The 12,765-nt window shown below is 37.4% G+C and overlaps 1 protein-coding gene across 3 annotated transcripts in view; it reads right to left on the minus strand.

The window, feature by feature from the left end:
* Positions 1–12,765, minus strand: part of HUS1 (HUS1 checkpoint clamp component) — a 39,277-nt gene that overhangs the window by 12,856 nt on the left and 13,656 nt on the right. For 2 of the 3 annotated variants that reach the window (XM_029286876.1, XM_015829183.1), the window contains one exon: positions 9,304–9,378. The exons of the other annotated variant lie outside the window; for it this stretch is intronic. In XM_029286876.1, coding sequence (XP_029142709.1) covers positions 9,304–9,378 — 75 coding nt within the window. The remainder of the gene's footprint in view (positions 1–9,303; positions 9,379–12,765) is intronic. 3 annotated transcript variants of the gene reach the window in all.

Genomic DNA, 12,765 nt, shown 5'->3' on the forward strand with positions numbered 1-12,765 from the left:
CCTCCCTGCACTGTGAATGTTTACATGTTATGTTCAATTAAACCATGGCAACATGTAATGTTTGTGTATTATTATTTTCAACAGACTGTGTTTTTCTATTGTTGTGACTTAGATGACGTTCAGAGCACATTTTATGACCAATTCATGCAAAACTCCGCGTTATCCCAAGGGGTTCACATACTTTTTCTTGCAACTGTATCCTTTTTTACCTTGTATGTATGTATGTATGTATGTATGTATGTATGTATGTATGTATGTATGTATGTATCTCTGTGTGTGTGTATATATAAAATAAAGGTAAACAAGGATACTGTATATGCAGTGTTATCTTCATTTTAGATGTCAAAACGGTCTCTCTCTCTGTCTCTTTCCTTTCTCTTTCCTCTCTCTTTCCTCTCCCTCTCTTTCCTCTCTTTTTTCTCTTTCCTCTCCCTCTCTCTCTCTCTTTCCTCTTTCCTCTCCCCTTCTTTCTCTTTCCTCTTTCTTTCCTCTCTTTCTTTCTCTTTCCGTTTCCTCCCTCTTTCTCTTTCTCTCTCTCTTTCCTCTCTCTTTTCCTATGTTTCTCTCTCTTTCCTCTCTCTCTCTCTTATGGCTGCATCGTCGGGGGTCCCTGATGCCGCCGCCCCTGCCAGGACTCCGCGCTGCCCGGCCTCATCCTCCGCCCATCGATGGAGTCACAGTGGGGCCAGCGCCCGCCTGAGCTGCCTGGGGGGCAGCAGGAGGAAGAAGGAGAGGGCGAGGAAGCAGCCGCCCCAGACGGGACTCCGTGCTGCCTGGCCTTGCCCTCTGCCCATCAATGGAGCCGCGGTGGGGGCTGGTGCCGCGCGGCCCCTGCCAGCCCCTCCGCCAGCCCAGCTGCTCCCCCCCAGGTACCCCTCTTGCCCCGGCACTTGCCGGAGACATCTGAGGGGCACCAGGAGGAAGAAGGAGAGGAGGAGGGTGAGGAAACAGCTGCCACCACCCCAGCTGGGACGCCGCGCTGCCCGGCCTTGCCCTCCGTCCATCTGATGGAGCCGCAGTGGGGGCTGGTGCCGCGCGGCCCCTGCCAGCCCCTCTGCCAGCTCAGCTGCTCTCCCTCAGGCACCCCTCCTGTCCCGGCGCCCACCCGAGCCACCCGGGGGGGCAGCAGGAGGAAAAAGGGGAGGAGGAAGAGGAGGGCAAGGAGATAGAGAAGCGGTGTCTCGGTTCCCAAGACCCTCGGAAATATGTGTTTTCCAATGGTCTTAGGCGACCCCTGTGAAAGGGTCGTTCGACCCCCAAAGGGGTCCCGACCCACAGGTTGAGAACCACTGGTTTAAACTAACCGGAAAATTACAAAGTGACATCTGAGGACATCTAATGGCAAGAGCAAAGAACTACATTAAAATATTTACTGAACTTATCTATATTTTGTCTAGAAAAGTAAAAGTTGGCTTGATGCCTGGACATAACTTGAAGTTTGATGTTCCTGACCTTCATAGTCCTGTGGATTACAGTTGAAAAGAGAAGGCTTTCTCTGGGCTGTTTTCTTTTTTCTTTTTGTTCTGCAGGATGGATTATAACTAAAAGATATAAACTACCTTGAAACCATCTGGTCTTTTCTTTGGATTATAAGTACTGTTGGAACTGCATCTTTATAAGTTCCTTAATAGACAGAGTGAGTATGGATTATAAATTTTTAACGTCGGATTGGAGAACTATTTGTGGACAGTGGAAACTGAAATAGTGAAAAACGTCTTGAAGAAGGCCTAATAGATCACTAATTCAAATAATAGGTCTTCATGGATTATAAATTTTGACTGAGGGGCAACTTTGGATACAGAATAATTGTCTTTGGAAGTGAGTCCCCTCCATTTGGATTGTAAATATTGTTTTGAACTGTGATTATTAGGGCTACTTAAGGATAGACTGAGAGAAGGAACTTTCTATAAGCAAGATACTTTGGACTAATTTTTGGCACAGAAGTAAAGTTGGACCTTGGGACATTTTTTTCTTTTTCTTTTTCCTCTTCATTTTCCATCTCTCCTATTGGTTGGGGAGAGTCCAGTGGATTATAAATTATAAACGTTGGTTTGTAGAACTACCTATCGACAGTGGAAATTGAAATTGTGGAGAAGCATTTTGGAGAAAGTTTATGACTATCAATTTAATCTGCCCTAACAGTTTTTGGAAATGGACTCTATCTTCAGAAGTAAATTATAATTTTTTTCTCTTTTTTTTCGCTTATTGTTTGTTTTTGCTCACCTTTTTTTCTGAAGACTTATAGATCTTGAGACTATAGATAAGGGTTATAAGAACTGTTTAAGATAATTTTGAAAGATATACTCTGTTGAATATAATGTTAATGGCATGGATGAAGGCGGATGTGGGGGAAAAGCCTTAGAGCAGGGATATCAAACTGCTGGCCCGTGGGCCGGATGCGTTATCCAGAAGCCATACCCACCCCATTGCTGGCAAATGGCAAAACTGTTGCAATACGTTGCCCGATGTCACGTGACATCATGAGTTTGACATGTCTGCCTTAGAGTTTGAAAATGGAGTTTGTGGGGTAGAAACAAAATGAATTCTCTGGAATTCAGAACTGGTAAGAAAGCGCCTTCAGCCCCATCCTCTGTCTCAGCAAGCCAGAGTACCAGAGCCAGCAAGCCAGAGTACTAGAGATCAGTTGAAACAACGCTCCAACAAGAAAAAGCTAGTAGTTTCCAGAAGAAAATACAAGTGACTCTACAAGCGATTCAAGAAGCAATTTCCTCACATAAGGAAGATACAAGGAAAAACCATGAGGAGACAAAAGACAATCTTGATAAAATGAACCAAAAAATTAATAACATAGACTCTCAACTAGAAAACTTCAAAGAGGTGGTTACAAAAAATGAACAAAGAATCCAAAAAGTAGAAGTCAAGTCACTAGAGATTGACCAAAAGTTGGCAGAACTGATAGATGAGAATCAAAAGCTGATGCAATTAATAGAGAAATGGAAGACTCAATTGCAATTATGGAAATGGAAAGGGCATCTTACTTCCTAAGACAGTGATGGCAAATCTTTTAGAGACCGAGTGCCCAAACTGCAACCCAAAATCCACTTATTTATCACCAGGTGCCAGGTGGGTGTGACCCACTGGGTGGGCGTGGCTGTGGTGGTCATGGCAGATTGGGTGGGTGTGGCCAAGGTGGGCATGATCACCTCAATATTGCTCGTGGGGAGGGATGCCTGTGGGGCAGGGCAGGGTTGGGGGAAATCCAGGGGGTCTCTGGCAGGTGGGGCGGTGGGCAGGAGGCTCGTCCTGTGGGGTGAGGCAAGGCAAGGTGAGGCAGGGCAGGGGTGCCATTGTCACAGGGCAAGGTGAGGCAGGGGCCGGGGCGGCTGCTGCCTGACACCATCGCCCCTTGCGCACAGAGGCCAGTGAGCGCATGGGTGCTGGGAGGCATCCAACCATGTGGGACCTCGGCGAGTTAGTGGGCAGCTGGTTGAAGAGGGATGGTTGCCATTTCCGGGGCACGGCGAGCGTGCCCCATAGAGAGGGCTCTGAGTGCCACCTCTGGCATGCGTGCCATAGGTTCGCCACCCTGTCCTAAGATTTCAAAATATAATAGTGGACAAAGAAGAGGATCTTGCGGATTTGATAATGGAGCTATTCGCTGAAGCATTGGAAATTGGGAAACAAGAAATGGAAGGAGAGTTAGATCAAATATTCCGAGTCAATTCAAGCTATGCGAGAAGAAATAAAGTCCCCAGAGAGGTACATGTTAGATTTGTCAAAAGATCCACAAGGGATGAGATTTTGAGAAGAGTGAGAGATGATCCGTTGCAAAATAAAGAAAAAGAGACTGTAGTTCTGAAACACGGAGAATAAGAGACATACGAAGAGAATATCAATTCCTGACTAGAAAATTAACCGAAAAAGGAGTGAATTTCAGATGGCTGATTCTAGAAGGGATTTTAATTAATTGGGATGGGAAAAGATACAGATTGGACACACCACATAAGGCAATGGAATTTTATGACAACCACAGAGCTTTCATGGAAGGGAAAAGATCGGAATCCCGTCCAGAGAGAGAAACAAAGAGAGAGGAAGAAACAACAATAGAAGGAGCAGCCAAGCCAAGGGATGAAGGAGAAACTGAAAACATAAAGACAGAAGAAGTGGTAAGACCAAAAGAACAGAGACAGATAAGAATAACTAGAAGTTCAAGACCTATATATAATTGAAAGAGATGAAGAAGGAAAATGGGATCCTTACAATAAATGTGAATGGATTGAACTCCCCTATAAAAAGAAATTTTTTTTTACAAGACTACAAAGATTAAAAATGAATCTAATTTGTCTCCAAGAAACACATATTAAGAAACAACACTACAAACTGTTGGAGCAACCAAAAATTGGGAAACTACATTATGCATTAGCCCAACAAATGAAAAAAGGAATAGCTCTATATATTAAAGAAATAATGAATCCTAAACAAATCTATGTAGATGAAGAGGGAAGAGTATTTGATGGTGGAAATAATGATAAACCAAAACCAGGTATTGATAATAGCAGTATATGCACCTAATAACAAACAAGAAGAGTTCTATCAAAAATTGCATTAAAAATAGTAGAATTGGAGTACCAAAATATCTGTTTAATGGGAGATTTTAATGCGATAGTAGATGGAACACTGGACTATAAAAGTAGTAAAATAGGGGAAAAGGGGGAAATATACTCCCTAAAACTTTTTTAAAATGGCAGAAGAAATTTGCATTCAGGATATATGGAGAGAAAAGAATCCAAAAAAACTACAATATATCTTTTATTCAAATAGATACAAATCATGGTCCAGAATTGATATGATATGGATATCTCCTGAACTAAGCACGGTTATATAAGAGATCGAGATAGAACCTAATATATGGGCAGATCATAATCCAATAAAGATGACTTGGAAAGGAACTTAGAAAATACTAAGATGGTCTATGAATAAACCTTTACTAAAGGAGAAAGAATTTATACCAATAGCAACAAAGGAAATGGAATTCTTTTTAAAAATAAATTAAAAATAAAAAACCTCCCTTCAAAATGTGTGGGACACAGCTAAAGCATACTTTAGAGGTTTGGCTATAACTTACATGGCAAAAAAAATAAAGAAAAAAAACAACGACAGTTAAAACTACAGGAAGAATTTAAGAAATTAGAATCAGAACTACAAGCAGACCCACAAAAGAAAATACTTAAAAAAAAACAAATGGAACTAATAAAACATAAAATAAACTTAGTAGAGGCCGAAAAAATGGTGCAACAAATTAAAAGAGCTAAACAAATTTTTTTTGAAAATACTAATAAACCAGGGAGGTGGCTAGCATATAAACTGAAAAAAGAAAAAGAAAAAAAAGTGATAAACTACCAGATTCAAAAGGAGACTTACAGTTTCAAAACGATGCAATTAAAAAAATAATCAAAGACTTTTACAAGATACTTTATAATACAGAGGAAACTTCACAAGAGAAAATAAAGCACTATATTAAAAAAGCAGATTTACCAAAAAATCCAGAGAATATAAAAAATATTTTAAATGAGAAAATATCAATGATAGAGCTGACAGAGGCTATCAAAAGACAAAAAAATGATAAGACTCCAGGCCTAGATGGATTACCTGCAGAGTTTTACAAATCTCTACAAGATATTTTAAGTCCTATAATGAAAGAACTAGGTAATGGAGTACTTTTAGAGGCTAAAATATCAAATACATGGACAAAAGCTAACATTACTTTAATACCTAAAGAAGACTCAGACTTGATGCAGATAAAGAATTATAGACCAATATCTTTATTAAACATGGACTATAATTTTTTTGCTTCAATAATAGCAGAAAGACTAAAGAATTTTTTGATTGAATTTATACATACAGATCAAAATGGATTTCTACCTAAAAGGCAAATAAAAATAACTTAATAGACATTTTGGAATATTATGAACTTCACCTGGGAAAACAGATGGCATTAATATTTCTAGACACACAGAAGGCCTTTGACAACGTAAATTGGCAATTTATGTTTCAACAACTAGATGAAATGGATTTTGGAAAAAACTTTATAAATATAATTAAAACAATTTATTCTAGACAAACAGCAAAAGTAACTGTAAATGGAGATTTTACAGAAAATTTCAATATTAAAAAAGACACAAGAAAAGGATGTTCACTATCTCCATTGCTATTCATATTAACACTGGAGATATTAAATAGAAATATTAGACAAGATATGGAAATTAAAGGACTGGAAATAAAAAATGAAAAATACAAATTACAAGCATTTGCAGATGATTTAGTTTCTATACTAAAAGAACCCCTTGAGACAAGCCTTAAGTTTATGAAAAAGATAGAAGAATTTGGAGAAGTGGCAGGTCTGAAAATAAAAAGAGAAAAGACCAAAGTGTTAACTAAAACTCTTACAGAAAAAAAAAGTTATCAGAAAAAACAGGTCTTCAAATAGTCAAAAAAGTTAAATACCTGGGAATCTACCTAACAGCAAGATGTGCAACAATAAAAGAAGATAACTATGTAAAACTATTAAAACAAATAAAACTAGATTTGAAAAAATGGAAAAATATACAACTTTCAATGCTGGGGAGAATAGCAACAGTGAAGATGAATATTTTACCAAAAATACTTTTTTTGTTTCAAGCCATACCTATAAAAGTGGGGAAAAACTTCATTGACGAACTGAACATATCAATATTGAAATTTATTTGGCAAGGAAAAAAATCTAGAATAAAACTGAAAATGCTTCAAGAGGCAAAAGAAAATGGAGGATTTGGATTGCCAAACTGGAGTTTATATTACCAAGCAGCCGTTTTAAAATGGCTAAAAGAGTGGATAACCCTTAAAGATAGAAGATTATTATACCTAGAGGGACATGACGTACAACTTGGATGGCATGCCCTTTTATGGTAAGGGAAAAATAAAATTCACAGATACTTTCAACATCATTACATTAAAAACGCACTTCTGCTAGAATGGGAAAAAATGAAAGCAAATATCTATATGAAAATACCTGGATGGCTTTCAACAATGGAAGCATTTGTTCACCCAAACTTAATAAACTATGACAAAATTGTGACTTATAAAGACATTTTCAATAAAGAAGGAAAATTAAAACATAGACAAGAACTAGAAGAACAGGGTATAGACCTATCATGGTGGCCATATTTGCAAATCCAAACAAGATATGAAAATATGTTAGAAATGTAAACAAAAAAAGGCACTTATTACCATCTTTGGTGGACATCCTCTAAAGCTAAAAGATTTTGGTTAAGAATACATACATGATTAGAGAAAATGACAAAAAAACATATAGAGTGTCAACGCTGCTAACATCAGATGTTGTTGCTTTGACAACAGATGGAAATGTAGCCATCTTTTCTCTTTCTCTTTTAGAGTTAGTTGATGCTGGGAGGGGGGATGTGAATGAGAGTCCAGCTAGTCATAACAATAATAACTCAGCCATGGGAATCCAAGGTTATTGTGCCCAGAGTTGATAAAAGATTTGGCAGGCTGGAGAGCTGGGGAGAAAGCCCGTGCTTCAAGCTAATCGGGGAATGTGATTTATGACTGTTAATTGAAGGAGGGAATTGTGCTTTGCTACTTTGTTCCCAGGGGAGGAGAATTCAGTTTTTGGCTTAATGTCATGGTTCCGACAGATGAAACTCTTCAAAAGAACTTCGAGGCATTGTTTACCTTAAAGAACCTTTTATTCGAGAAACAAAGTATCAGCACTACATAGTTGAAGCCAGAATTATTTTTGCTAGGTATAATTGTAGGTAATTATGAGAAAGAGTGTATTTACTTAATTTTACATATATTAACTGCAGCAAGAATTGTATTTAATAATAATGATAAAGTTGGAAGGGACCTCGGAGGTCATCTAATCCAACCTCCTGCTCAGGCAGGAAACCCTATACCATTTCGGACAAATGGCTGTCCAGTTTCTTCTTAAAAACTTCCAGTGTTGGCGCATTCACCGCTTCTGGAGGCAGGTTGTTCCACTGGTTAATTGTTCTAACTGTCAGGAAGTTTCTCTTTAGTTCTAGGTTGCTTCTCTCTTTGGTTAGTTTCCACCTGTTGCTTCTTGTCCTGCCTTCAGGCACTCAATATTGGAAAAATGAAGAATTACCAGCAGAGGAAGTATTAATTAAAAAAATCTTAAGAGTGTGCAGAAATGGATAGATTGGCATTGATAATGAAAGAAAAAGAAAATTCAGTTTATTTTAGAACATGGAATACTTTTTATAATTGGCTAGATAAACGAGGTAGAGAGAAAGGAACATAATATGTATTAGTAAATTAGACATTGAAACCTAGACAATATGTTGCTGATAAATATTTTAAGTACAAAAAAAATTAATGTAAAAAAAGAACTGAGAATAAAGGTGAGATAAACTGTCTAATGAGCCTTCCAATAAATGTTTTTAAGATGTACCATGCTGATTATGTCAGCCAATCTTAGATGGAGAACACCCAAAATTCTTAGCATTTCACAATTTGGTTGCTAATCCAAAAGTATAATGTGAAATCTGACTCTCCAGAAATCATTTTGAAATACTATCATCTTAGCCAATATGACAATTATCATAGAGGTGTGATATGAGTTCAAAAATTTGTGAAAAATAGCAAATCTCACTGTCCTTTCTTCACAATTGTTTAGGACTGGTGGGTCTCTCTATATATTTGTATGTTGATGCTACGCAACACTTAAAATTAAAAGGTGCTTCAGTATGCAAAAGGCTCTAATATACCATCTTTTAATGAAACAACATCTTTCCTAGAATTGCAGGGCTGCCCTCTGCAGCATGATAAAGATACAACTGGTTTAAAGATGTTGCTAGCATGTGCTATATTTATGCCTACAAAACACTGAAGTCCCTTTCCCCAAATAAATTTTAAGTACTGCATTGGCAAGCATTCAATATTAAATGTGTAAGTTTGCATGTCAGATTATTATCAGATATCAGCCAAACAAGACTTAATGTCTTTGCTTATTTGCAAGACTGAACAAGCTGGGAAACCAAATCCTGATTTACATTATGTGCCAAATCAGCCTGTGTCATAACTTAAAGGAGAGAAAACAAAAAGATTAATAATTTACTATTCCCACCATGGTCTAACTTGGAATGGATTTGCTTTATCTGTAATTCATTTTGAGAAAGTGATTTATAAATTACTGATTATATAAACACCATTTTAAAATTGTATGTCCAAAATTCTGCTATAATTAAGTAGAAATGCAACTCAATTATATTTAGGTCTCTTTCAAAATATGCCTTTACAATTAAACATACTGTAACTTACAACAGAACTGCTGAGATTTTTCATTCTCTCCACAACACTTTTCATGGTTTTCAGCACAGGTAAATAAATACTGACCTGCAAAATAAGATCAGTAGCACTAGATGACCTAGGAATATCTTAGTAGTAACATACTTTCCAGGATGATACATTATCCCATGGAGAATGAAGCTAATTTAGAATCAAGTGACATTCCTCAGTTAAGCACAGGATTGAATTGTATATGGTTTTGGGTGAATTCACCCAAATGTAGCTCAGTAAAAAAATATATATAGCTAAACTGTGAACCAGGTTACCCTGATAAATATATCTCTTTCCTTCCTACATCATTCTTCAAATGGGGATTCTAGATGTAAGGAAGGACAGTCAGCAAAGTTTAAAAGCCTTCTCTTGTGGCTTTAAAGAAAAGTGTCTGTTTAACTTTGCTTTATAAAACAGAAATTTTGGATGAAGTTGCTCTGGGTCGAAGTAAGTAAGTATTTTTTTTAAAAGCAAGTTTTATTGGTTTTTTAATTTTTACATCAAAGTGCTTAAAAAACAACGTGGTGATGGGGTAATCAATCATCCAAAAACAGAATCATACATATATAACTCAGGTTAATTCATTAAAAGTTCCCTCTCTATTTCCCTCGAATAATATAACATATTCAAATTAATACGTTTCTAAATAAAATTCAATCAATCAAAACAATCATCAATAACATTTCATCTATAAATATATATATATAATTTACAATTACCATATTCCAATTTAGCCTTAAATAAACATATTATTAACACTTCGGGTGTCCCTCATTTCCCTTTTTTCCTAACATAATAGTTATATCTAAAATGCACATATTATTCCAACAGTAACATTCTTGTATTTTCCACATATATTCTATTTCTTAATCTAATAAGTTATTTATTAATACAATTTCTTCTCTTGTCACAAATCCCTCTTATTCTCCTTCCATTACAAAATAGTTATCCTATAAAAAACTATTATTCAAAAAAGTATCCTATCAAAAAAAAATATTATTCAAAAATATACATTTCTACTCTATTTTAGATATATATTCTATCAATCAATCTATATCTATAAAAAATCTTTTTAACCTATTAGGTAAGATTTAGATCCCATCCAAATAGTTATCCTATCTAAGACAAACATATTATTACAAGAAATATCTTCTTACTAAATTTGCATACTCAGTTAATTATTAAATCAGTCCAGATCTCTAAAGCCTTTTTTACCCATTAAGTGAAATTTTAAGTCGCATTTTTAAATCTAACTCTGGCTTTCTTTCTGTGCCAGACGGGTTTCCATAACAAAGCTTCTGTATCATCGAATCTCAGTATTTGAGTAGGGGTATTTATCAACCCTTCAGTTTGGTCAAAGTTCTCTTCCCCTTCTTCCAGTATCATCTGAGTGGTGTAACCAGTTTTATTCCATGTTGTGGTTACTAGTTGATTATCACAGTTTTCAGTAACTCGTGTCTGGAAGTCAGTTCCTGTTGCTTTTAAGACTGCAGGTATCTCAATTAAAGTCATTATTTGGTCATCAGGATTCTCCATGAATTGTACGTAGGGCTGTTTAATATCCTCTTCTACGTTAATTGATTCCTTTTCTGTTTTTTTTTTTTACTTATGGCGTAATCAATTGGGATCTGAAAATCAGTTTGGGGTTTTGAGGCAAGAGTTTTTCTAAAATTCATTTGCTCAGTGGCTTCCACATTTTTTTCCAGTGTAGATTTATAGTTGAGTTGTGGGATGGTTCCTCCATCTCTTTAAGTTATGTATATTGTTGCATTCAGGCCTCTTTGGAGCTAATCAGTTCCTCCTCTATTGTTCCTTGGCCTATAGATTGATCCATTAAGGTTTGAGATTCAATTTGTGGTTCTGAAACATCATCTTTAATATTTCTCCAAGATTTCATGTGCTCCGTAGCTTCCAGAATTTTTTCCAATATAAGCTCATAATCAAGCTGTGGGTAAAATTCCTCCATTTCAGTGGTGAAATAGTCTTTTAATCTTTTAGTGGAAGCTATATTTACTAAAAGTCAACAAATATCCACCTCCACAATTTCTAGTAAACAGGTTCACCACCCAGCCGTTTCAAGTCCTTTATCTTTTCCCTTTTATTAACATTTGAAGGTCAAATCCATCTTCAAACACCAAAAGGAAATACAGTTGCAGTAACAATTTTCGCCACACGATATCCTCAGTAGAATGTAAGATCTTTTTTCCAAATTAATAAAATTTTATCTCATTAGGAAAATAGAAAAGAAAAAAGAAACAAATATCTCCAGCATAATAAGTAAAATAGTAATAATGTTCTATAATAGGAATATTTTCAGGACCCCAAGGTATCCAAAAAATTAAATAGTCATTAAAAGTTAGCTATTTTATTCTTTTGTTTCCAGAGCTCTTTTTCCCAAGTAAACAGACGCCGCTCTCTTAAAGCAGGGAAGTTGGCTTTTTACAGGAAAATAGTTACGGAAAGAAAGGGAAGGAAAGGTCTCACCTGGATCCTCCATGGTGGTTCTTTACGCTTAGCTGTTCTTCTGACTTTTGGCTGGTGTGGCTAAGTGATCGGTCATGTTACTGGCCGATCTTTTCTCCGTCTGCCCTAAGGAGCTGGCTCAGACCGCGGAAGGAGCTGCCGCTCTTCTGCAGTCAGACAAGGGGCCTCCTCAATGGTAGTCGCCCCTCCAGGGCGACTTTTCGACCCTATTGAAGGTCTACCAGCGAATGGAAACCGGCCAGCGAAGAGACAACTCTCTCTACACGACCGCCTGCGCCGTGATCCGGAACCGGAAGTCGAAGTAAGTAAGTAAGTATTTACATGTAAGTATTTACATAGTCTAAGTATGGGCCAACTCCTCAGAGAAAAATTCTACTTAGCTATCTGCATCAATGAACTTGATTCTGGCTTAAGACTTGAACCAGAATCAAGACTTGTCTCAATACTCCAAGAAACTACCTAGAACATGTGAAAAAAAGAATCAGGCTGACCACCTTGGCAATAAAGTCCATTTGAAAATGGTCCAGTTCTGACTTAATAAGTATTAACTGTATTAAGACTAATAACTTAGTGAGATGAGGCTTAATGAACATCAACTGAGTAATACAAGGGTTTCTATAGCCCAGTGGTTCTCAACCTGTGGGTCGGGACCCCTTTGGGGGTCGAACAACCCTTTCACAGGGGTCGCCTAAGACCATCGGAAAACACATATTTCCGAGGGTCTTAGGAACCGAGACACCGCTCCTCTATCTCCTTGCCCTCATGTTTGTTGGATCCGTGTCCCTCCTGGCTGGTACTGGCAGCTCGGGAGGGTACACGAGCCTGGCTCCAGGGAATTGTTAGCGCTTCTTTGCAGGAGGGTGTCTTTCCGGCGGCCCTTAAAGAGGCCGTTGTGAGGCCCCTCCTCAAGAAGCCGTCCCTGGACCCAGATGAGTTGGCAAATTATCGCCCAGTCTCCAA

This window comes from Protobothrops mucrosquamatus, unplaced genomic scaffold, assembly GCF_001527695.2.
Source record: "Protobothrops mucrosquamatus isolate PMUCROS unplaced genomic scaffold, P.Mucros_1.0 scaffold_231, whole genome shotgun sequence".
NCBI classification, from domain to species: domain Eukaryota; kingdom Metazoa; phylum Chordata; class Lepidosauria; order Squamata; family Viperidae; genus Protobothrops; species Protobothrops mucrosquamatus.